The following is a 26,352-nucleotide window of genomic DNA, read 5'->3' as shown; positions in this document are numbered from 1 at the left end:
GTTGCCTCTTGCCAAGGTTGGTGTGAAGTCATTCCTTTGAAATGAGACATCGGGAGGAAATGTAATTGTTTTGGGGGAAAACCAGAGATTTGACACTAACTCCCACTTGCAATAAAATAAATAAATAAATACACATTTCTTCAGTGAGCTTTTATGATTAGACTGTTTACACTGGTCAACTTGCGAAAGTTCACAATAAGATTTTAAACCTCATTGCAGAATAAAACCGTAAAGTTTAGCATCAACATCATTCTGACAGACCAAGGTTACTGAGCAATTGAATTAAACATGGTTCCCACTCTTTAAGACATTACCTTTTATGTGGCCAACTACTGTAATATTTAAGGGTTAGCTGCAAAAAACTGAATTTCTGAAACTGTGACTATCCTTCATAAAAGAATGTCTATGATCATGCTATGCACACATGACACTAGCAGCAATAGTTAGCTAGCAGAGTTAGCTAATCTATTTTATTTAGTCAACTTGGATTATTCATTCTAGTTAGCTAGCTCACATTACTAAAAATTAACAGCTAGCTAGTTTAAAGATAAAAAAAACTCAGAGCATTCATAGTTTTAAAGTACTGCCTATGCTTTTTTTTATTTTTTTTATAGAATACTAATCAAGAAAATGTCTCTAGCTGAACGATATTACTGAAATTGACTGTGGGGTGCTAAAGCAATAAGGTGTGAGAGGTCGTGCTAAATTGCTAATATAGTCAACGTTAAATGGCACTGTTAGATACAACGTGCAGCAGTATGCCTGAGTGCCTTATTGTTTTATAAAACGGTTATTGTGATTGCATTAACCAATTAACATCTAGGACCAGAACTATCCGTTTTATATTGTTTGGCCAATCAGAAGACTTTGAGGTGTTCCTGGATGTCAGTCAATTTGAGCATTCGAGTTTGCGGACCTTTTTTTGGAGGGCAAGATTTTGGAGGGCGGTCTAATTCAGTGGTTAAGTATGGTGGAGTACTTGTCGCGAGTGAGCAGAGACTGTGACCTGTACCCACTCGTGACTGGGGTAAGTTTATGAGAGTAATACTTTTAGTGTCATTACAAAATATGACTTTGCAATGTTAGCTACACCTGAACGAACCCTTATCTCGAGTCCCGACTGGTCCCATGATTTCTACATTTTGTTAAAAGGTTGACAGCAACATGGTCAAAGTTATTTTGTAATGTTACACTAACAACATTCTTCAAGAGCAACTAATTTAAGTCATTTTCTCACAGTCCATGACTGGAAAACTCCATTACAAAATTCCATGACTTTAGCAGACAACTTTTAAATGTTTCAGTCTAATTTTTCTTTTCTTTTTTTTTTTTTTTGGGTGGGGGGATTTTTCTCCCCTTTTCTCCCCAATTTGGAATGCCCAATTTCCAATGCACTAAGTCCTCGTGGTGGCGTAGTGACTTGCCTCAATCTGGGTGGCGGAGGATGAATCTCAGTTGCCTCCGCGTCTGAGACCGTCAATCCGTGCATCTTATCACATGGCTTGTTGAGAGCGTTCCCGCGGAGACAGAGCGCGTGTGGAGGCTTCACGCTATTCTCCGCAGCATCCACACACAACTCACCATGCGCCCCACTGAGAGCGAGATCCACACTATGGCGACCACGAGGAGGTTACCCAATGTGACTCTACCCTCCCTAACAACCGGGCCAATTTGGTTGCTTAGGAGACCTGGCTGGAGTCAGTCAGCACACCCTGGATTCGAACTCGTGACTCCAGGGGTGGTAGTCAGTGTCTTTATTCGCTGAGCTACCCAGGCCCCCCTAATTTTTCTTTTAAGGTTATAATTAAAACTCAAAAATAATAAATAAAACAAACATGCATAGCTTTTTTTTTTTTTTTTTTTTTACTCCATTTACACTCAAAATATGATTCTATTTCCCAATACAAAAGTCTTTGAAAATCACATCTAAAATTTCCTCAGCACCAACTCTACCAGTGATCCTCCCCAGGCTGTTGAGGCCCAATCGAAGGCCCTCTGCCGCCAGCACCAAGTCCACGTCCTTGTATTGATAGTACTGATGTAAAGCCTCTATGCTCTTCTGCAGGTGAGTCCGGTGCCGGGTTTGAGTCAGGCTCGGGCTGCCAATCAGTGGGTCGCCACAACTGGGATAGACAGAGATGCAGGACTTCAAGAAAGTGTCATAATTATGTTGGCTTGAATAAAGCAACATACTGTTATTTTACAAACTTGAGTTAGGGATTTTCCAAAATCCTTGACCAAAGACCAAAATTCCTAAATGTAACTCCTCCTAGTGCTGTCAAGCTCCATCCATCCATGTATCTTCTATCTATTGGAAGCTATCCCATGCTGCTGATTGAAACAGCAGGTCTGTCTATCCGTCTTATCCAACCCTTAATGCTGTATAGATCTTAAGAATAGAATGAAATATTAAAGGGACAGTTCACCCAGTGGTTAAATCCATATTTTCAGAAGCAATATAATAGGTGTGGGTAACAAAAAGATCAAAAGTCCTTTATTTACTCTAAATCTTCACTTTCACTTTAATTTTGACATCTGAAAGTCACATGTTGTACCTGGTTTTTCACTTTCACATATGAAAGTGAAAGTTAAAGTGGAGATTTAGAGTAAAAAAGGACTTAAATATTTCTCACCCACACCTATTATATTGCTTCTGAAGATATGCTGCTGAGGATATGGATTTAAACACTGGATTACTTTTGTTTCCTTATGTGATTTTTTTGGAGCTACTAATGTCTGATCACCATTCACTTGTATTGTATAGGCCTACAGAGCTGATATATTTTTCAAAAAATCTTTGTTTGTGTTGTGCTGAAGAAAGTCGTACACGTATGGGAAGGTATGAGGTTGATTAAATGATAAGATAATTTTCATTTTTGGGTGAACTATCCCTTTAAGGACAATTAATTAATTTTAAGTAGAAAGTACATAGGGGCTAAATAACATTAAACTTTCTCTTTTCAGGACCTTTTATTTATAAAAATGTATAGAACTGCTTCAATTTACACTCACAGTGTCTTCAGTCTGTCCTGTAATACAGTCAGGAGGCCATCCAGGCCATCTTTGGTGTGGCATGACAAAAAACATGCAGGAGGAACATCATCAGCCAGCCAGAGGGATGCTCGGATGCTGCTGTTTTGCTCTGCAGAGATGAGGTCACTTTTGTTGAGGATAAGGACACAGTGCTGCCTGTGACATGAGTGCTCCAGGATATTCCTCAAGTGTCCAGTGAGGAAGACAGGCACTAGCTGAGGGTCTGAAGGAAGCTGCGTCAAATCCACGACCACCAGAGACAGATCTGCCTGCTCCACCCTGCGGGCAAACAGCGGAAGAATATTTCTTAAACCTGTTTCCTGAGCCTGGTCAGCATCTTACGACCTTTTGACCTGACTGAAACAACCCTAACAAAAGAGGAGCTATGGACACTTCCTGAATGTCTAAGATTTCTATATAGTAAATCACACCAATTAACAGTATAGGAAGAAAAATATTATTCATTGCAACACACAAAGGTAAAGGTGACAAGGTCAATGTATGTACATATTTCTGTAGGAACAAGGCACCATGGCTCTTTTTCTGCAAACATTATGTAACTACACACTTATGTTCATTGCATAACCTCTGATGTTTATTAATCAATTCTGAAAAAAAAAAAAAAAAAAAAAAAAAAAAACGACTCATACCTAGATCTAAATCTGTGAATAAACAGATCATTTCCCCTCGCACAGCACAATGAGTGGCGAAAAATCTAGAGAGATATTTCCCCTCCAAAAGTCATTTTTAGGATAGTAATATTTAACACTGGAATGTTTGCACAAAAATGCTTCACTGTTTATTCTGCCATGATTTTCCCACACGCATCCCTAAATACATACCGCTGACGGGCGCGCCGGACACCCTCCTGCTCCACACTGTCTGTGGTGTCCCGCAGCCCTGCGGTGTCGCTCAGCAGCACGGGATAGCCCCCGATGTCCAGAGGGACTTCCACCACATCTCTTGTGGTCCCTGCTGTGGGAGAGACTATGGCAGCAGGACGCTGAGCTAAAGAGTGAGAAAATGCTCAAATTAGTTCTGAAAATTAGGATAGCCATATCAGAGATGCTAATAATGAAATGTTTATGTACTGCCGCTCATGCAGGATAGAGTGGACCAGGGTCAGAAATTGATTGCATTTTTTACCTTTATGAGGGCATAAAAAAAAAAACACTGTCGCCCTTCTGTTCAAAATACTAAAATTTAATGAATGCATTAATATAAATTCAGTAAGGTTGTCACATATAAATTTAAATCAGCATAAAATCATACTTGGTAATAATTTGTATTGAACAAAATATTAGAAAAAATATCAGATGTTTAGAGAGAATTCATACACAATTTTTTTTTTTTTTTTTAAAGATTTACAAATTTTAAGGGGGCCTGGGTAGCTCAGCGAGTATTGATGCGAGAGTTCGAATCCAGGGCATGCTGAGTGACTCCAACCAGGTCTCCTAAGCAACCAAATTGGCCCGGTTGCTAGGGAGGGTAGAGTCACATGGGGTAACCTCCTCGTGATCATGATTAGTGGTTCTAACTCTCAATGGGGCGCGTGGTAAGTTGTGCGTGGATCACGGAGTGTAGCATGAGCCTCCCATGCTGGTTGTCATGCACAGCGGGCCATGTGATAAGATGCGCGGATCTCAGAAGTTTCAGAAGCGGATGCAACTGAGACTTTTTTTAGCCACCTGGATTGAGGTGAGTAACCACACCACCACGAGGACCTACAAAGTAGTGGGAATTGGGCATTTCAAATTGGGAGAAAAAAAGAGGATATCATTTATTTAAAAAATATATAAATAAATAATCAAAAAGATTTACAAATTTTTATTTCAGAACAAAAATCCATCAAATTGAATTGAGTAATCTTTAATAAAATAAACATTGAAAAATTAAAACAACAAATATTTAAAGTTTTATTCATAAATTTTTTTTCAACATTACAATTTTTACATAATTTTATGGAATTTTGTTATAAAATTTAAATGCGTACATCTTCAAAATAGCCTAAAAAAATGTTATGTAATGGGGCATTTTTTGCAACTACATTTTCAATTTTGAGAGCATTTTTGTCACTTTTTAGTGGCATTTTTGCCCCAAGCCCCCATTAATTTCTGACCCTGGAGTATCCTTTGATGAAGTCACTTTAAAATCCTTAGAAATGTGTGTGATATTCCAATATCCTTTATCTATGAAATATCAGATGAAGTGTTATCATTCTTGTCAAACTAAATTGCACATTTAAATTCAGTTGTGAAAACCTAAGGTGAAAAAGTGAAGGGTGTAATTTTTCGATGTTAAAATAATTTGTCCTATCCTGTTTAATATGGCAAGTAAATGCAAGTAAGACATTTGTGGGTTGACTTCCCAAAGAGTGTTCAAACTACTAGTTCATAGTAGGGGCTGAGATCTGAGGCCTGCGAGACATTTTGTTCTAAGTCATTGTCTCAGGATGGAGGTCAGAGGTAATTACCAATGGAGCTCAGTTCCAAGAAAAACAAGATTTGTGAGAGGTTTTTGGAAACATAAATAAGCTTGATGTCTTTGTATGTTTTACAGGAATGTGGCCACTATATGATGATGGTCACTTCTCTTTAGGGGTGGGCAAAACTCTTCTCATACATGATTGCAAGTACACAAAAACAACACAAAGTTCACATCCTGCAGAAACTGTAACACATGACAGCAGCGTTACAGGCACAGCACTTAAATGTATTATTGGATGACGTTTAAAGCTTAAATGATGTAAGGTGTTCAGAGTTGTTCTTAGCATGTTGCTATGTGGTTGCTAGAGTGCTCTGGGTGGTTGCTTACTGGTTCAAGTCAAAAAGCTAACCCTCAAGTCTCCATGATATTCGGATAAATTCTGATCTCTAGATATGGTTTCTAGATTTTCAATGCAAGTCTGTGGTATTTCTTTGCCAGTTTTAATCGCACGCCAGGTAAAAATCATATGTCTGATAGTTTAGATAAGCAACAGCACATGAGAAACAGTAGCAGTAATGCTTGCCTTAGCAAACACCATCTAAATCCATTTAATTTATTTACAAATGTTCCTTTCTGGTTCTTTCCACATGAGGATGCCTTTTGTTGTTTGTACTCATTCCTGTGTTTCCAACTTCTACTAACTGTATTAAGCCGGCGCCACACTAGCTGATTTTTCCAGTGATGTTCAGGAGTGAACTTCATTAACATAATCGCTGGTCAGACAGAGATAGACAAAGCGTGCATTAGCGTCTCTCAGCGGGAGGTTGTTAATCACTTGACAGTCGGGACTCCCTGCTGAGTTAATGGCTTCAAAACTGAAAAATACGAGAACTGACAAGATGTCAAGTTGATCTGGATTTTTTCATCGCACTCAGCTGCATATCATCATGAACGCTGATTGTAATCCAAGGTGATTCTGTCACCAAGCGTTTTTCCTGCCTCTTTTCCCTTCACTAAAATGACATCAGAAAGTGGAGCCACAACAGTCTGTTTTTATTGAACGTAATTTCTTTACTCACTGAAAGCTGCATACGGACATACGCATTCTACAACAAGAAATAAAAGGTAGTATGTCTTTACTCACCGTCTGTATTTCATTGTGATTTGATCCACAATGTATTATTTAAAATAAGACTTCAAGATGTGTCCTTAATTTTGTATCAACCCTGTTACCATCAAACCTCCCCTCTTATTAAAAAAAAAAAAAAAAAGGATTATGGTATAAATCAAAGAATTCTGTGGAAACTACATCATCTTTCAGGAAGTGAACTCTGCAGGAACAATTCTCCTCTTTTTAACAATTTATCTAATTTTTTATTGTTTTTCAGTGTGGACAATCTTAAAAAGTCAACCCTGCCACCAGGATTTTAAACAACTGACTATTGGAAAGTGAACATTTGCAGAAATGTAAGCATCAAATACTCCAGTAACACTCCAATAACAGGGTTCCCACACCATTTGACCAATGATCTTTGACTTTTTCTTGACCTTCCCAGTCATTTGTGATTACTACACAAATATTTCTGAAAATCGTAAAAATTTAGAGCAAATTGTTTTTCTTTTAAATTGAGAATGTCTGACCAATTCGTAGATAAGAACAAACTTGTTGTGTTGTTCAAAGATCAGACATCACTATGGCTCGTAAGCAAGTGTTACTCGACAACAGAGAAATATTTAGCTGATTAAATATTTAGAGGAGAACAAAACAAGAAAAATGCATAATCACGATAGCAATTTCCAAAAATATTCCATGTCTTTTCCAGGCCTTGAAAGCACAATTTCTCCAAAAAGGTGTGCTCAATTTCTTTCAAAATAAATTAGGAGTAATTCCGAAACATGTATAAAATCATGACCACTCACACAACATGAAGACCCCAATCGTATCAGTAACCTTATTAAAGCGCTTTTATTCTACATGGAGAGGATCCCCTCAGGGGAGCTGCCATATTAGGATCACATGATCAGCAGAATACTTCTCTCTTAATCTTAGTAACAACCTTCTAATTTGGACACTTTCACTCAAGGATTAAATTAATGAATAGTGAATTTCTACAATGGCATCGTTATTCGGTAACGAAAAACTATTGTGTTTGAATGATGCCGAATCCATGCCCCCAGGTGTCAGTGTACGTCCAAGACAACGTAAACACAAAAATTACTGAGTGCACCTTTAAAGGAATAGTTCACTCAAAAATAAGAATTCTCTCATCATTTACTCACCCTTACAAGTGCTCTGCGCATGCATCAAGTGCAATGAAGTGTAATCAAGCTTCTATCATGAACATGCCAAAAGGAGACTGTTGATGTCAAGATTTAATGAATAAAAGTAGTTACATTTTGGTTAACATTTGGTGAATGTCTAACATTTGGTTTCTAACACAAAAATTATTATTTTGCTTAAGAATACTTTCTTGGATTAGACCACTTGAGTCGTATGGATTACCTTTATGCTGCCTTTATGGAACTTGAACGTTTTGGAGCCCATTGACTTACATTGTATAGATATAAACGCATCACCCATCAACTGAAATGTCTTCATTTGTGTTCTTCAGAAGACAGAAAGTCATACGAGTTTGAGACAGCATACGGGTGAGTAATTCTAGAGAACTGACATTTTTAGGTGAACTATTCCTTTAACTTCCCTGATATTATATTCCCTGATACAGGTTTTCCATGACTTTTGCAACCCTGTAAGAAGCACTTTGTTGTGTCATGAATCATGAACTTTAGCACAAAGCTATTAATCTAGACGTACTTTAAAACTCTTTTACAATTATAAAGCAATAGTTTTATCTTAACATATATTTATTATCTTACAACTATCATAGATAATTACCTAGGATCTGTCTGCAACCTAATAACTTTGATTATACATGGTTGGTTAATTTTCTATAACTGTGTGGCTATGAAGTAGTTTCAGGTTGACTGCATTACAGTTCAATATCACTTCACCACATTCTTTCTGAATTGTTATAATGTTTCAAATGAACATAACTTCAAAGAGCCATAACAAAAGAACCAGAAAAAAGACAGACACTGGACAAGCATTACCTCTTTGGGGTATGCATTAATACTTAACAATTCAATGGTTCGCCATCAAACCTTCAACAGCAAGCCTTTGGCTTTTGGTCTCTTCTGCCCAGCGATGAGCCAAAATAACTGCACATATCAGCACAATAATCCAGTGCTGAGGTTTGCGGTTTATTTTTGAACGGATAAAAGTTTGAAGAAACGTTTCACTTTTGTACTGACATGTTCTATTGTTTGCCATTCTGGTACAGTCTGGTATAAAGTATATTTCCACATGTGCTCTGGAAGGAAGAGGCCAGTTTCATTCAAGTGCTCTTTGTGTGAACTTCCTTCAGTAGTTTATAAAAATGACATTTTAAAATTGTTTAGGCTGTTTTCTGTTGAGCTCAGTCCTTCAAAGGCATAACATGTTAAATGAATAGTTCGCCCAAAAATGAAAATTCTGTCATCACTTGTGTTGTTCCAAACCTGTTTGTCATTCTTTTCTTTGTGAAACACCAAAGGAGAAAATCTGAAGACTGTGCTGGTTGCTCTTTTCCATGTAATTGTAATGAATGGGGACTGAAGCTTTTAGGCTTCAAAAAATGATGCAAAAGCAAGATGAATGCATCATAAAGTGCCAACATAAAAATTATTATTTCAAGTCTTCAAAAGTCACATGATTGCATCAGAAACAGACAAAAAGTCATTATTCAATGATAACCTTCTCTAGTAATCATTTAAATGCTTTTGCTGGATTAATGAGTCACTGAGTTAAGAACTTAAGATCCAGATCAATCTGATTTAATAAACAAATCATTTAGACTGGTTTTGTGAACCTGATCAAACGATTCATTGAAAACATCTGATTCAAAAGAACGATTATTTCATGAAACAGATATTTCTACTTCTCTCATTAATGTTCCAAAGAGAACAGAAGGGCTACAGTAGGGCAGATGTCATGATTTTAGTGAATAACAACTTAAATTTCAGTCTTCAAGCTATTATGTAACTTTAAAAGGCTTTATAGCACACAAGTTAAACAGAACACTTTCAAGATGCTTTTATGGGTCTTTTGTGTACAATCCCCATTCATTATAATTTCATAGAAAAGCACGACCAGTACTCTCCAGTCTCCCTTTGAGTAAATAAGACCCATTTTTGGGTGAACCATTCCAAAGTTTTCATTCATACTTGAATCCACATTATACAGGAAGTGACACCACAAAATGTTCCATGTTCCACTAGAGCACAGCACTAAAAGTCAGATGGTAAACAATAACAGGCCTGATGAATGTGGAGCAATTCAGGGCAGGAAGTACAGTGATTTCCACACATCTCCCTCTGCTACTGGACAGGTCAGAGGTCACAGATAAACGTCATTAAAGGCCAAATGTCTCATTTTATGAGTGTGCATGTTAACAGAGGTATTTATCACAAACATTAACCTCCTAACAATGACACACTTTGCCCCAAAAACCTATTAATCTATTTTATGTAAAAAAAATACAATTATCTGGTACATGGTCCCCCCTAACCTCTGAGTAACTTAACCATATCCAACTGAATAAATCTAATTTATTAATGTGTGTGTGCACCAGAATGGAGAGAAGTATGAACAAACATCAGAAAATCATGCTTGTTATAGGTTAAAGTATACAAAAATTAAGTATAGAGGTATGAAACTATTAAAGGAGTTTGGCTTGTAGTTCCTGTAGCTAAACTGGTAGAGCATAGCACTAGTAATGAGAGTTGTGAATTTGTTTCTCAGGGAACACACATACTGAAAAATATATACATTGAATGCTCTGCAAGTGGTTTTGGATAAAAGCGTCTGCTGATGCTTGTAAATGTAAACCCTGATATTAATTTATTTTTTTTGTCTTGTTTTCCACAAAATAAAAAAATTTAAAAATTAAATAAAATCATCTATTCTTATTATCTTCCACAATTTTCCTTCTCAACTAAATGTTCTCAACTTTATCTTGATTTGAGGATGTTTAGATATTATAAAGGTGCATTTAGTAATTTTTTCCCCAATAAAAAGTTATACTCCTAAAGAAATTAATTGTACTTTTGAAACCTATGTATAAAATCATGACCACTCACATGAGATGAGGACTAATCATATCAGTAACCTTATAAAAGCCGTTTTATTCTACATGGGGCATGGGCGCCCTCATGGCGGCTGCCATTTAAGAATCACATGACCAGCTGAATACTACTCGCTTAATCTCAGTAACCATCTTGATATTGGACACTTTCACTCTTGGATTAAATGAATCATGTCTAATTGTGAATAGTGAATTTCTACAATGGCATCTGTCACTGAAAACTATTGATTTTGAACAATGCTGCATCCACACCACTAGGTGTCACAGTCCAAGTCCAAGATGACATGAGCAAAAAGTTACTGAGTGCACCTTTAATTGAAAAACAAGGATACAATTATAAGATTTTTCTGAAACTTCTGCAGTGAACTGATAAACTACAATTTAAAAAAATGGCCAATAGTGATTACAGTACTCTAGAAAGCATGCTTAAACATCACATGCATGTCATACAGTACATCATTCAAGGCTCCACACAAGTCAGGTAAGTTAGATCTTACTGAGCATGTTGAGCAAGCTGCTCTTGCCCGCATTGGTGCTTCCGGCAATGACCATTTGAACACCGCTGCGCAGGCGTTCTCCTCTGCGTTGATCCAAGAGGTGGTTTTCCATCTCTGTCTGCAGCTGCCGAACCGCTGTGTCCACTGAACCAGGCAGAAAACACAAAACTCAATGCCTTATGACTGAAGAACATTACCAATGTGGATGGGGACTTGGGGCTGCCAAGTTCAAAATGAACAAATGTATTTATTTTTTTTTTTCAGATTTTCTCTCCCCAACTTGGAATGCCCAATTCCCAATGCACTCTAAGTCCTTGTGTTGGCATAGTGACTCGCCTCAGTCTGGGCGGCGGAGGACGAATCTCAGTTGCCTCCGCGTCTGAGACCGTCAACCCGCACATCTTATCACGTGGCTTGTGGAACACGTTGTTGCAGAGACATATTGTGTGGAGGCTTTACGCACAACTCACCACGCACCCCACTGAGAACGAACCACATTATAGCGACCACGAGGAGGCTATCCCATGTGACTCTACCCTCGCTATCAACCGGGCCATTTTGGTTGCTTAGGAGACCTGGCTGGAGTCACTCAGCATGCCCTTGGATTCGAACTCGCGAACTCCAGGTGTGGTAGTCAGCGTCTTTACTTGCTGAGCTACCCAGGCCCCCATGAACAACTTTTTAATGACTTAATGAAACTTCTGTCTGTTCCTCACACAGAGCTCTCATTCTGCATTGGAAGAATTGCAATATAGTGGACAAGTCATATGAACTACTTTTAACGATCATTTTAGAGCTCGATAGCCCAGTCACCATCCATCTTCATTTTAAGGAAAAGAACAGCCTTCACATTTTTAATGATATCTCCTTTTGTGTTTTATAAAAGAATAAAAATGAGTAAATAATGGCAAATTTTCAATTTGGAGTGCACTGTTCTTTAAAAGTACTGAGCTGTTGCACACTAGTGTGTTAGTGGAGGGGATGCACTATTTTGAATGACCTATTTTCGTGGCTTTACATGCCGTCTGAAACTCTCAGAGGAAGGAGATGTTCTTTGACAAACCTGTTCCTTAACGTACAGTCACTCAATTCTCCTGAGAAACACACTCTAATGTAAATAACCAACAACAAAACATCAGGTCAGAGGGGACAAATGATGGCATGGGCATTAAATAACCAAATTTAAACAGCACTTATAGCAAAGTATTCCTGCATGCATGCAAGCTTTTGAGGAATGTTTTAAAGAAATAAGACTCATGCCCGCTTTGTGGCATTACGACCATAGGGCCTTTCCCACTGGAGGTACTTAAGCCCGTTTTAGGTACTTTTCCCTGGGAGTAGTGCTTTTCATCGCTTTCGTACCTAAGGAACTGTAGTAACTTGAAGCCATTTTAGGGGACATTTTTAGCTCCAACTCTGGGGCTTATCCATCTTTATCTGAATGCGGAAGTGTTCCACGATTCGACCGTTTCAATTTCCGGTCTCCATTGTGTTATCACTCGCATCGGCATATATTCTTAGTGGTAATGTTAAAGGTAATTACATTTGTAAAAATGGTCAAAAGAACATGTGGCTGTATAGTGCCGATACTTTACAGAGTCAAGATGACAGTTTTTTAATGACAGTGCCTCACCTGAGTGTGTAGATGTCATGAAGCGATGGTCCGAGGTTAGTTACGTTGAAATTATTAACTACTCTGAGTTGTAATGACAACCAACAACAGCACAAAGGAATTTTTACTCAAATAAAAAACTTAAATGGTTGTTGCTCTCCGTCAGGATCGCTCGTTTTTAAAGTGCATCTAGAGACCAGAAACAGAAAACAGGCAACTAGAATCATCATGGCGCCACTCAGTTGTTGCTCAGGAAAACTGTGGATTGGAACTGTGGGACTGTGGGAAGTGCTGCAGCCTGTGATTGGTCAAAAACCTGCACTGTGAAAGAAGAGGAGCTCCACAGCACCAATAGTAAACAAACTAGCTGCTGGCCTGCTACTGAGAGGATTGCGTTAATTTTATAATTCCCTTACAGAAAAAACTATAACAAACAAAGTATCCAAAAAGAATCACCCGTTTCACATGTGTGTGATTTCATGGGGAGACACGATATGAGTTTAACACATCTGTACTGTGTGACTACACAGAAAATAAAGTGCTTTCTGGATTACTACATAGACTTTTTCCTGGAATGATGGATATAAATAATCAGCTGTTTACCGAGAGTGGGTATTCTGGGTAATTGAACTTTATTGTATACTAAACCATCATTAAATCTAGTTTACACGAGGGAAGTATTGCGTGCCTGTTACTGCGTGGTTAACTTGCATCAAGACGTCTTTTTTAAGTCAATGAGAGAGTATTTCGGAACAGTAATTTATGTTGAGTCATAAAAGCCTTTATCGTAAAAGACTGTGTTGATAAATAGGTTTATAGTGCATTTTAAAAATGTTGTCCGCTGAGTTCAGCGAATGCTCCATGGTTAAACAGCACTTTTTGCCACATCTCTCACTCGAATTGTGTTCCCTGTCGGAATCTGTTTCCCTTTAGCCCCGATAGGGTATGGGGTTATGGTTATGGTTAGGGTAGGTAGTGTAGTGTAGGTTAGGGTAGGTAGGGTACGGTAGGGAAGGGTTAGGCTTATGTTTACAAATGTGGAAATTATGCAGAGCAACATGTAGTTACACAATAAATACATAGTCTTGTATGTATTTAATGTTAGTACATAATAGTTAAGGCCACCTAATATAAAGTGTGAATGGAAGATGTATAAAGCTATTGTCATCCTTATCAGTTCCTCAACCTTATGCCATCTCGAACTTATATGACTTTCTTGTGTGGAAGATATTCTGAATGATGCGTATTGTGTTTATTTCAATACAATGTAAGTCAATGGGATCCAAGAATTTCGAGCTCCAAAAAGGACATAAAAGGCAGCACAAATGTACTCCAGACAACTCGAGTGGTTTAATCTACGTCTTCTGAAGCAATACAAGTCATATAGATTACTTTTATGCTGCTCTCGTGACCTTTTTAGAGTTAGTAAGTTTTGGACCCCATTGACTTGCATTGTACGAATATAAACACATCGATTCATCTATCAAAATATCTTTGTTTGTGTTCCACAGAAGAAGGAAGTTTAAGAGGCATAAGGGTGAGTAAATAATGATTGATGAACGATGAGTAAAGAATGATAATTTTTTTAATAAACTATTCATCTAAAGCCTTCCAGGGAATAAATCAGTATTCATCAAGTAAGACACGTACCGTCATTTAAGATTCCATCCTCTATGAGTTCATCTTCACTAAAGTCAATAAATGCCTCTACATGCGCCAAGCACTATAATGAAAACACACACACACACACACACACACACACACACACACATAAACATAAATATTATTGCAACAAATTAAGTCTTAATTCCAGAAAAAAGAGGTCCTCTACTATATGACAATTATTTCAAACACTGAATTAATTATGTTTCCTGCAGTTATATATATATATATATATATATATATATATATATATATATATATATATATATATATATATATATATATATATATATATATACACACACACACACACACAGTGGTGTGAAAAAGTGTTTGCCCCCTTCCTGATTTCTTATTTTTTTGCATGTTTGTCACACTTAAATGTTTCAGATCAAACAAGTTTAAATATTAGTCAAAGATAACACAAGTAAACACAAAATGCAGTTTTTAAATGAAGGTTGTTATTATTAAGGGAAAACAAAATCCAAACCTACATGGCCCTGTGTGAAAAAGTGTTTGCCCCACCTGTTAAAACATAACTTAACTGTTGTTTATCACACCTGAGTTCAATTTCTCTAGCCACACCCAGGCCTGATTACTGCCACACCTGTTCTCAATCAAGAAATCACTTAAATAGGACCTGCCTGACAAAGTGAAGTAGACCAAAAGATCTTCAAAAGCTAGACATCATGCCGAGATCCAAAGAAATTCATGAACAAATGAGAAAGAAAGTAATTGAGATCTATCAGTCTGGAAAAGGTTATAAAGCCATTTCTAAAGCATTGGGACTCCAGAGAACCACAGTGAGAGCCATTATCCACAAATGGTGAAAACATGGAACAGTGGTGAACCTTCCCAGGAGTGGCCGGCCGACCAAAATTACCCCAAGAGCGCAGCGGCGACTCATCCAAGAGGTCACAAAAGACCCCACAACAACATCCAAAGAACTGCAGGCCTCACTTGCCTCAGTTAAGGTCAGTGTTCATGACTCCACCATAAGAAAGAGACTGGGCAAAAATGGCCTGCATGGCAGAGTTCCAAGACGAAAACCACTGCTGAGCAAAAAGAACATTAAGGCTCGTCTCATTTTTGTCAGAAAACATCTTATGATCCCCAAGACTTTTGGGAAAATACTCTGTGGACTGACGAGACAAAAGTTGAACTTTTTGGAAGGTGTGTGTCCCATTACATCTGGCGTAAAAGTAACACCGCATTTCAGAAAAAGAACATCATACCAACAGTAAAATATGGTGGTGGTAGTGTGATGGTCTGGGGCTGTTTTGCTGCTTCAGGACCTGGAAGACTTGCTGTGATGAATGGAACCATGAATTCTGCTGTCTACCAAAAAATCCTGAAGGAGAATGTCCGGCCATCTGTTCGTGACCTCAAGCTGAAGCGAACTTGGGTTCTGCAGCAGGACAATGATCCAAAACACACCAGCAAGTCCACCTCTGAATGGCTGAAGAAAAAAAAAAATGAAGACTTTGGAGTGGCCTAGTCAAAGTCCTGACCTGAATCCTATTGAGATGCTGTGGCATGACCTTAAAAAGGCAGTTCATGCTCGAAAACCCTCCAATGTGGCTGAATTACAACAATTCTGCAAAGATGAGTGGGCCAAAATTCCTCCACAACGCTGTAAAAGACTCATTGCAAGTTATCGCAAATGCTTGATTGCAGTTGTTGCTGCTAAGGGTGGCCCAACCAGTTATTAGGTTTAGGGGGCAATCACTTTTTTACACAGGGCCATGTAGGTTTGGATTTTGTTTTCCCTTAATAATAACAACCTTCATTTAAAAACTGCATTTTGTGTTTACTTGTGTTATCTTTGACTAATATTTAAACTTGTTTGATGATCTGAAACATTTAAGTGTGACAAACATGCAAAAAAATAAGAAATCAGGAAGGGGGCAAACACTTTCACACCACTGTATATATACACATACTAGTGGCCAAAAGTTTGGAATAATGTACAGATTTTGCTCTTATGGAAAGAAATTGGTACCTTTATTCACCAAAGTGGCATTCAACTGATCACAATGTATAGTCAGGACATTAATAATGTGAAAAATTACAATTAGAAAAAAAAATTCAGAACTTCTTAAACTACTTAAAAAAATCCTCCACGTGCAGCAATAACAGCTTTGCAGATCCTTGGCATTCTAGCTGTCAGTTTGTCCAGATACTCAGGTGACATTTCACCCCACACTTCCTGTAGCACTTGCCATAGATGTGGCTGTCTTGTCGGGCACTTCTCATGCACCTTACAGTCTAGCTGATCCCACAAAAGCTTAATGGGGTTAAGATCCATAACACTCTTTTCCAATTATCTGTTGTCCAATGTCTGTGTTTCTTTGCCCACTCTAACCTTTTCTTTTTGTTTTTCTGTTTCAAAAGTGGCTTTTTCTTTGTAATTCTTCCCATAGGGCCTGCACCCCTGAGTCTTCTCTTTACTGTTGTACATGAAACTGGTGTTGAGCAGGTAGAATTCAATGAAGCTGTCAGCTGAGGACATGTGAGGTGTCTATTTCTCAAACTAGAAACTCTGATGTACTTATCCTCTTGTTTAGTTGTACATCTGGCCTTCCACATCTCTTTCTGTCCTTGTTAGAGCCAGTTGTCCTTTGTCTTTGAAGACCGTAGTGTACACCTTTGTATGAAATCTTCAGTTTTTTGGCAATTTCAAGCATTGTATAGCCTTCATTACTCAAATCAATGATTGACTGAGGAGTTTCTGGAGAAAGCTTTTCCTTCTTTGCCATTTTTGACCTAATATTGACCTTAAGACATGCAAGACTTTTGCACACTGTGGCAACTCAAAAACAAACACAAAGACAACGATAAGCTTCATTTAACGAGCCAAATAGCTTTCAACGGTGATTGATATAATGGCAGGTGATTTTCTAGTACCAAATGAGCAATTTATCATGATTACTCAAGCATAAGGTGTTGGAGTGATGGCTGAAAGAAATGGGACCTGTCGAGATTTGATCAAAAATTACTTTTTTCAAATAGTGATGGTGGTGTTTTTTACATCAGTAATGTCCTGACTATACTTTGTGATCAGTTGAATGCCACTTTGGTGAAGTATTCACTTTTAATTTCCTTCCAAAACAGCTAAATCTGTACATTATTCCGAACTTTTGGCCGCCATATATATATATATATATATATATACACTATATTGCCAAAAGTATTCGCTCATCTGCCTTTAGACGCATATGAACTTAAGTGACATCCCATTCTTAATCCATAGGGTTTAATATGACGTCGGCCCACCCTTTGCAGCTATAACAGCTTCAGCTCTTCTGGGAAGGCTTTCCACAAGGTTTAGGAGTGTGTTTATGGGAATTTTTGACCATTCTTCCAGAAGCGCATTTGTGAGGTCAGACACTGATGTTGGACGAGAAGGCCTGGCTTGCAGTCTTCGCTCTAATTCATCCCAAAGGTGCTCTATCGGGTTGAGGTCAGGACTCTGTGCAGGCCAGTCAAGTTCTTCCACACCAAACTCGCTCATCCATGTCTTCATGGACCTTGCTTTGTGCACTGGTGCGCAGTCATGTTGGAACAGGAAGGGGCCATCCCCAAACTGTTCCCACAAAGTTGGGAGCATGGAATTGTCCAAAATCTCTTGGTATGCTGAAGCATTCAGAGTTCCTTTCACTGGAACTAAGGGGCCAAGCCCAGCTCCTGAAAAACAACCCCACACCATAATCCCCCCTCCACCAAACTTCACAGCTGGCACAATGTAGTCAGACAAGTACCGTTCTCCTGGCAACCACCAAACCCAGACTCGTCCATCAGATTGCCAGATGGAGAAGAGTGATTCGTCACTCCAGAGAACGTGTCTCCACTGCTCTAGAGTCCAGTGGCGGCGTGCTTTACACCACTGCATCCGACGCTTTGCATTGCACTTGGTGATTTATGGCTTGGATGCAGCTGCTCGGCCATGGAAACCCATTCCATGAAGCTCTCTACGCACTGTTCTTGAGCTAATCTGAAGGCCACATGAACTTTGGAGGTCTGTAGCGATTGACTCTGCAGAAAGTTGGCGACCTCTGCACACTATGCGCCTCAGCATCCGCTGACCCAACTCTGTCATTTTACGTGGCCTACCACTTCGTGGCTGAGTTGCTGTCATTCCCAATCGCTTCCACTTTGTTATAATACCACTGACAGTTGACTGTGGAATATTTAGTAGCGAGGAAATTTCACGACTGGACTTGTTGCACAGGTGGCATCCTATCACAGTACCATGCTGGAATTCACTGAGCTCCTGAGAGCAGCCCATTCTTTCACAAATGTTTGTAGAAGCAGTCTGCATGCCTAGGTGCTTCATTTTATACACCTGTGGCCATGGAAGTGATTGGAACACCTGAATTCAATTATTTGGATGGGTGAGCGAATACTTTTGGCAATATAGTGTATATATATATATATATATACACACACACACACACACACACACACACACACACACACACATTTTCAGATCAGGTCATTATCACAAAATTAACCCAGGCAGAGTTAAGCCAAACGGAGAGGTCTTGTATCACCATTAAATCAAATATTCCTGAAAGCCATGTAATAAAAATATACAGTATAATGAACATCCTTACAATTAAGGAGGTGTTTCCCATTTTAAATCAAAACACCCTCTAAAACAGTTTTCTAAGAAATCATCTTTTCAGGAGTCTTTACACAAACCATTAGCCCTCATCATCTTGGATCACATAACCCTCCCCTCCACCTCAGCTCCTCAGGACTCTGACAGCTTGGCACACACCCTACTCAGGATATCCTGTCTCCTGCACCCTGCTCCTCAATGACTCGAGAAATCAGCACGCTCTCACACATAAACAATAGCTGGGACACAAGCTGGGACTCACAGACAGCAACACTGGCCAATCGAGCAGTGAATTTTGGAATTATATAAAAGACCTTAATAAAAAGATAAACCTCTCTTATAAACACACTTGGAAACAAGTGTTTCTTTTGCCATGTAAATCATGTTAACACCCAATTCAGTCTGTTACTCACAGCAGAAAGAAAGCAGACTCTTCCTATCACCACATAGGTGTTTCCTAAGAGCCTGTTTAACCAATTACTCACACACTTACTCCTGGCTTTCCTATGTAATTCAGTGTGGCCACAGACCTTATGCCTCTAAACTTTCTAAAGTATCCTCCTCCTTTTCCTACAAAGCTCAAGATCAGAGCTTAAACACATACTGCACTATTAATCTAATCAAGTTTTAATTGCATGGTACTAGGGCTGACATGATTTTGAAATTTGGCTGACAATTAATTGTCAAACAAATAACTGCAATTATGACTAATTGTCTGTTTTAGTCAACTCTAGTCTTGGTCCATTTTGCATTTACACTGTTGTAGTTGGAACCCAGCCAACCTGAATAGCTACTATATTATACAGTATAATATAAAAGTATACAATTGTAAAATATTTCTGTCCAAAGTTCTTCACTTTCACACGTTACTTTAAAGGGATAGTTCACTCAAAAATGAAAATTCTCTCATAATTTACTCACCCTTTCTTCTGTAGAACACAAACAAAGATTTTTAGAAAAATATCTCGGCTCTGTAGGTCCATACAATGCAAGTGAACGGTGATTTGTAGCTCCAAAATTCACGTAAAGGAAACACAGAAGTAATCCATAAGACTCCAGTGGTTAAATCCATATCTTCAGAAGCTAAATAAAATTTATGGTTGAGAAAAAGTTAAAAAATTTAAGTCCTTTTTTTACTCTAAATCTCACTTTCACCTTTTCATCTGAAAGTCACATGTGGTACCTGTTTAGTTCACCTTCACATCTGAAAGTGAAAGTGGAGATTTATGAGTAAAAAGGACTTAAATATTGTTCTGTTTTAAACCCACACCTATAATATTGCTTCTGAAGATATGGACTTACCCACTGGAGTCTTATGGATTACTTTTATGTTTCCTTTATGTGATTTTTGGAGCTACAAAAGGTCTGGTCACCATTCACTTGCATTGTATGGATCTACAGAGCTAAGATATTTTTCTAAAAAAATTTGTGTTCTGCTGAAGAAAGAAAGTCAAACACATCTGGGATGGCATGAGGGTGAGTAAATGATTAGAGAATTTTCATTTTTGGGTGAACTGTCCCTTTAAGGCTCTCCGATTAACCCCACGACCCCATGAAGAATGAAGCTTCACTATTTCACATGAAGAAAGAGTTTGAGATTCTGTTTTTCTTCTCTCTATCATCTTGGGTGTGTCACTGCATGTCATTAACACTGCGCTAGATCAAATATCCGTGATCAAGACGATTATTTAATAATCGCGACAGGCCTACATGGTTCATTATAAATGTGCAGATAAGAACATAAAAATTAGCACCACAGTGTATCTTTTCAATCACAGGTTAATAGCTGATCTGCAGTGGTGAATAAATGATTTATGACTGTTTCCTATGCTATTCAAGAAAATGCTTTTTCAGATCAATAACTTACAGTAAGTGATAGTCTAAATTGTCAGTAACTGATCTTATTGAAGCTGGTGCTTTGCATTTAATTTTAAAGGTGACCTGTGCAACATTTACGATGTTAAAACCATAAAACTTCTGTAAAAAAAATATTTAAAAAACGTAATATGCAAAGACAAATATAAATACATTGTTTTTGGCGTCTATGAAAGCTGTTTGTCATTATTTATTTATTTTGGTGACACCAGTCGCACATGAATTACACACATCAAATTTACCATTTTACTTTTAAATTACTTAATGAGATCAAATAATATTGTCTCTAAAGACTCCAAAAGCAATCCAAATCAAGGATAAAATTATAGATATCTGTGACAATTCTCACATTTATACTTACAGTCTCACAACTGAATATCAAAACACAACTAAGACATGGATAACATACACTAAAGTCCATAGATTGTATAATTTTTTATTTTACATTTTGTATAGGGCAACGTACAGAGCACTAACTGCTCTAAAGTAACTGAGCTTCTCCTGAAGCAATCTAAAGTGTACTGCTATTGCGCACAACAGCGACCAAGCACGATTAAGATTACAGTAACTCTCCGAATTGGGGATCACCTCTGCCAGAAGGCTTCAAACCCACAGGTTTAGAATTTGTAGCACTGATTCCTAACTAAAGCCCACACCTCTAAACAATGTGCACCATATGTTGCTGTTGTAGCACCATCAATATTTTCCTAAAATTTCCTGTTCATTTCAGTCCTTTCCTGAAAAACATGTTAATAAAATTTAGATTTCCATTGTAATACTTCCACAACACTGAGATGTCATTTTTGCCTCTGGAGTACAAGTGATGCGATGATCTGGGGGTCAAAGGGCATGTAACTTTCTCTAAAACGGATGCTTTTTTTTCCCTATGCTTTCCTTACTCGTTTAAGTCGAACACTCCAGTCTTGATAGACACGACCCAGGTCTCCCGCCATCTGTCGTAGAGCCTGTCTCCTCTGTGCCTCTGTCTCTGCATGGATTAGGTCACCCAGACCCTCGACTTCAGTGAGGTCCAACTTCCCTGCATAGAACGCCCGACGGGTGAATTCACCTGACTCTGCAGGCCGCAGCCCTGGCAAACTCCCTAAAACACAGACAAAATGAGGCATATACTGTAAGTTCTCTTATCATAACTCAAAAGCTCTCTTTAGAGTGGCATTTATACATTCATGCAGATATAGGCCATAAGACAGAACATCTTGGGTAAAATCAAATTTAGTTAATTCCAAGCAAAATCAGATGCTGTCATCTGGTGGTCAAATGTTGGAACAACAAACAGCTGTAATATGATTGCACATGATTTTAAATTCATCTGATGCTATTCTAACTATAATTTTATATAATAGGTTTAGAGACACAACTGTTGCACATTTGAGAACAATTTGGGACATAGAGCAGATGTCTCGTACACATACCAAGTGCTTGTAAGACTCCATTAATAACAGCAGGACCCCCGTGTATGTGGAACTCTGCACAATCCTCCCCGGTGAAACTACCAGGACCTGCAAGAGTGAGATATACGTCATGAAAGGAAACACAGATATAAAAGGTACTATGGAAATCATTATGACAGGATCTTATTTAATTCTTTGAACACACATTATGTACTCTTTAACAGAACCATTCTTTATTACATTACATTGGAATAAGGTTTTGCAGCTGGACAGTTAAATTAAATCACAGGGGAGATATGGGAGTTTTGAAATCCTGAATGAATTTTGAATTGAAAATCTAATTCACATTGATGCCCCAGATCAGATATGGGGAACGTCAGGCCTCACGTCCGTATAAGGCCCGGGAGGCCATTGGAGAAATAATTAGAAAAGCAAAAACTGGCCTTGATCCGATTCACTTAAAAAAAAAAATACAACAATACTAAATATTGCATAACATATTGTATAAAATTTAATTATACAGCACAATCAGTAAAGTGAGCACTGTGCTTTACTAATTGTACTGTAGCATTTAATTTCTATATTCTTTTTTCTTTCCATTTTAATACATTTTTAATTCTTTTTATTTTTACTTGAATTTCTTGTCCTTAATTTTTAAATTGACTTTTATGTACTTTTTATTTTCTTTATTATTTCTATGTAAAGCACTTTGAATTACCATTGTGTATGAAATGTACTATATAAAAAAAACTTACCTTGCCTATAATAGACAGACCTTTTTTATTTTTTATTTTTGAAGCGTGAGCACATAACAAAATGTGTATGTTAATTTCAAACTACAATCAGAAATTGTAAGCAATTGTATGGCCCACAAATAATTTTTTTAATACTCGAATGGCCCTTAATAGGAAAAAGATTCCCCACCCCTGCTCTAGATAGACATTTTATCCTATTAATAATAATAACAGTCCTATAAGGAACTTAGAATTCTAAAAGATCTTGCTTTTGCTTTGGAAGCCCTTTATAATAATCAATAATAAAAAAAAAAAATTCTTTCAGAATATACATGAAAATCAATTAATCCAAGTTGGATTGATATTTAAGTATAACGATGTACATTGCTACTGGTAGACTTAAGTGTTACTGTCCCTTGTTTTGTGCCTTAATCAATAAGAACATTTTTAGAAATGTTTAAGATCCCTAAATATGAAAGTAATGTAATAGTATTTAATGCATTTGGAAAGCTCATTAGTACTATTGGCTGAGTCACAGACACATTTTACCCCACAGATACCATTACAGGAAAATGCTTCATTTAATAATTCATTGTTATTCTTTGGCCAGAAAATTTACATGGTTTTTATACACGGGCAAATTCACCAACTTGCATGTTATACGTTTTTAGATCTGTATAAATGTGCTTGCCTTGCCAATATAAAAAACATCTGTTTTGTTCAATGTTTTTAGTGGGCCATTTCGAACTATATGATCATTGGACACGTGACAAAAACATGCAGTTTCTTAAATTATGGGGACGACATATCCAACCCCACTCTCTTAAAAATAAAGACTTCAAACCTGGAAACCACAGGACAAGTCCGCGGTCCAGCAGCTCTTGAGTCTGGGGGTGTTTAATGTTGCGAAGTGTGGCGGTGCGGGCTGCGGGGAGTCCCCGGGCCGAAGAGGTCAGACAGCGGACAGCGAGCGCTGATGCCGGACCACTGACCCGAATAACCGCCACCCCACACCTGCCCTGACCCGACGACAGGGCAAAGATAGTGTCCTCCTCCGACCCGATAGAACACAACAACCTTTTTACGGGAAGAGATCTGCCAAAGAGATCAACCGCACTTTTTGAACACTTATAAAAAGAGACAGTCTTACGAGAAAGTACGTGAAAATGGGCAAACGCAAGAGACCTTATAGCAGTTATGAAAGGGGCACTTCTCCTCCAACATCTAATGAAGTGCATATTACTGAACTCTGTGACGTCACCCACAGGTTATCATTGCAGGTATCAATGGCCCGACTTTATCATTGTCAAATGGCTAAAACACCGTTGTCATGCGGAATAAAAACGGTCCAGTTTTTTATATTCATCCAAGTCGCTTCCACGTGAGTTTGGACATGGCTGTTTTCCTGCGGTTTTGTTGTTGAATTTAATTGGTCCGCGTCCTGACATTTGCGAGCACCGAGGTGTATTATTCGCCATCTGTACTGTCACTCACGTAAAAGTCCCTCCCCCCTGTGCGCCCTAAAATTGTTCCGGAAGGACACTAACAACATTAGGCAAATGTTCAAAATGCAATTTGTGTGATTCCGTGTTTTTAATTTTTTATATAGTAACACTTTTGGTCTGACAGAGAGTATTAAATTGAGTAAATTGAGTTGATTTAAACTGAGTATTAACTCAATTTACCAGAAATAATAAGAAGTATGTATATTTATACATGAAAGTGCTTTAAAAAAAAAAACGTATTATCTAAAACATCTCAAATATTTATTTGAATGTATTGTATATTAAAATAAACGTGTAAAAAAAATGCTATAAAATCTGTTCATTTTTATATTTATTTTGTAATGTCTTACTGCAATCGTGGGTTTCTGAGTAGATAAAAAAAAAAAAGGCACCAGCAACAGGAACTGACTGTGATAGCGATGGATGTTTGTTCCATATATGATAGGATATTTCAACTAAGTTTTACGTGGTAAGTGTACAGGATAGAATTCCTTTTGTTTCTGTCTTCAAGCACTGAACTATTAAACTAGTTAGGTTTGAGATTATGAGACATTCCAGTCTGCAATGATTTAAAGTTTCGAAGAACTCTCCTATTTAAAAAAAAAAAAAAAAAAAAAAAGTCAGTTCTTTAAATTTTTTAAACAATATGGTTTGCTCTTTTAGTTACTGTTACACCAGATAATCAATTAACATATGCTGATTCTGCCTATACATAATGAACGTAAATGAAAAATATTGTGATAGATAATATATTCCATATTATATAACAAAGTTTCTAAGTCCCTGAGATGGGTTTCAGTTACATGTTTATGGCCATACAGTGCGTGCTGCCTGTCTCCTTTCAGTGGTGGCATGGCTGTGAAGAGCATTGATGAATGCTTAAGCAATGAGGCTGATGAGTAAGCAAAAAGGTTATTGCTTGGCTTACCATTAGTTGAGGTGTTTGCTTGTGAAAGCATAGGGCAAGACTAATGTCTTGAATCCTAGTGAAGTTATTTCAACTAATGATCAAACCTTTAACACCTTCTATAGTTTTATATTCTTGATACTTCTGGTATTATACATCACAATGTATTTTATAATTTTCACCATGCAGAGCTGAGCCCAGAGAAGTCCGAGCCCAGAGAAGTCGGTGGCACTTGTTGACTGTGTTGATGTATGGCTTCTGCTTTGCATAGTAAAGACTTAACTTGCATCTGTGGATACAGCGGCAAATGGTTCGACAGACAAAGGTTTACCGAAATATACCTGAGCCCATATCATGGTATCCATTACAGACGTTTTTTAAGACAGTGACATCTGAGGGATAGGAGATCATATGCATTCAAAAGATGTTTTCAGCCTTGCCCTTTACGCACTGAGATGTTACCGGATTCATTGAATCTTTTAACTATATTGTGCACTGGAGAAATGCCTCAAATCTTCCAATTTGTCTTCGGGGAACATTGTTTTTAAAGCACTGGATTATTTGCTGGTGCATGTTGGCAGATTGGTGAGCTTTTACCCATCCTTGCTCTTGAAGGACTAGGCTGTTTTTGGAGGCTCCTTATATACTATGATTGTTTACACCAGTATAACGATTGTTAAACTACCAGTTTAACATCTCCTGTTTCACAATCATGTAAAAAAAAAAAAAAAAAAAACATAAAACAAGTGTCTTGTTTCATGTTTTTTTTTTTTTTTTTTGAAAAACATTTACATAACTATCCTCAAAAAATTAATTCAATGACTTTTTAAAAATGTCAAGTGGTGTGACCAACAAGTAAAAGATGTTAAAATACTTTCATT

The 26,352-nt window shown here is 37.8% G+C and overlaps 1 protein-coding gene across 3 annotated transcripts; it reads right to left on the bottom strand.

The window, feature by feature from the left end:
* Window positions 1–135: 135 nt before the first annotated feature.
* On the bottom strand, window positions 136–24,461 carry LOC127427646 (tRNA modification GTPase GTPBP3, mitochondrial-like). 3 transcript variants are annotated; one of them, XM_051675340.1, is made up of 9 exons: window positions 24,245–24,461; window positions 23,904–24,154; window positions 22,347–22,433; window positions 21,813–22,015; window positions 14,403–14,475; window positions 11,141–11,284; window positions 3,876–4,041; window positions 3,013–3,312; window positions 141–2,123 (listed from the first exon to the last, which is right to left on the bottom strand). In XM_051675340.1, exons 1-9 carry the CDS (start codon window positions 24,295–24,297, stop codon window positions 1,892–1,894), a joined length of 1,509 nt encoding a protein of 502 aa, XP_051531300.1. In that variant the 5' UTR covers window positions 24,298–24,461; the 3' UTR covers window positions 141–1,891. The 3 variants fall into 3 exon arrangements, with proteins under 3 accessions (XP_051531301.1, XP_051531300.1, XP_051531299.1); XM_051675339.1 differs by having other exon boundaries at window positions 23,904–24,461; XM_051675341.1 differs by lacking the exon at window positions 11,141–11,284 and having other exon boundaries at window positions 136–2,123; window positions 23,904–24,461.
* Between the last annotated feature and the right edge of the window lie 1,891 nt (window positions 24,462–26,352).

This window comes from Myxocyprinus asiaticus, chromosome 37 (genome assembly GCF_019703515.2).
Source record: "Myxocyprinus asiaticus isolate MX2 ecotype Aquarium Trade chromosome 37, UBuf_Myxa_2, whole genome shotgun sequence".
NCBI classification, from domain to species: Eukaryota; Metazoa; Chordata; class Actinopteri; order Cypriniformes; family Catostomidae; genus Myxocyprinus; species Myxocyprinus asiaticus.
Note: the sequence above shows the minus strand (reverse complement) of the source record. Positions and strands in the feature narration are given on the sequence as shown.

Coding starts and splice junctions, on each gene's coding strand:
- LOC127427646 (XM_051675339.1), bottom strand. CDS start 24,297: ATGCACTTCATTAGATGTTGGAGGAGAAGTGCCCCTTTCATAACTGCT. Junction 14,476..21,812: donor GGAGTGTTCGACTTAAACGA/GTAAGGAAAGCA, acceptor TTTTCATTATAG/TGCTTGGCGCATGTAGAGGC. Junction 2,124..3,012: donor CAGGACAGACTGAAGACACT/GTGAGTGTAAAT, acceptor TGTCTATCCCAG/TTGTGGCGACCCACTGATTG.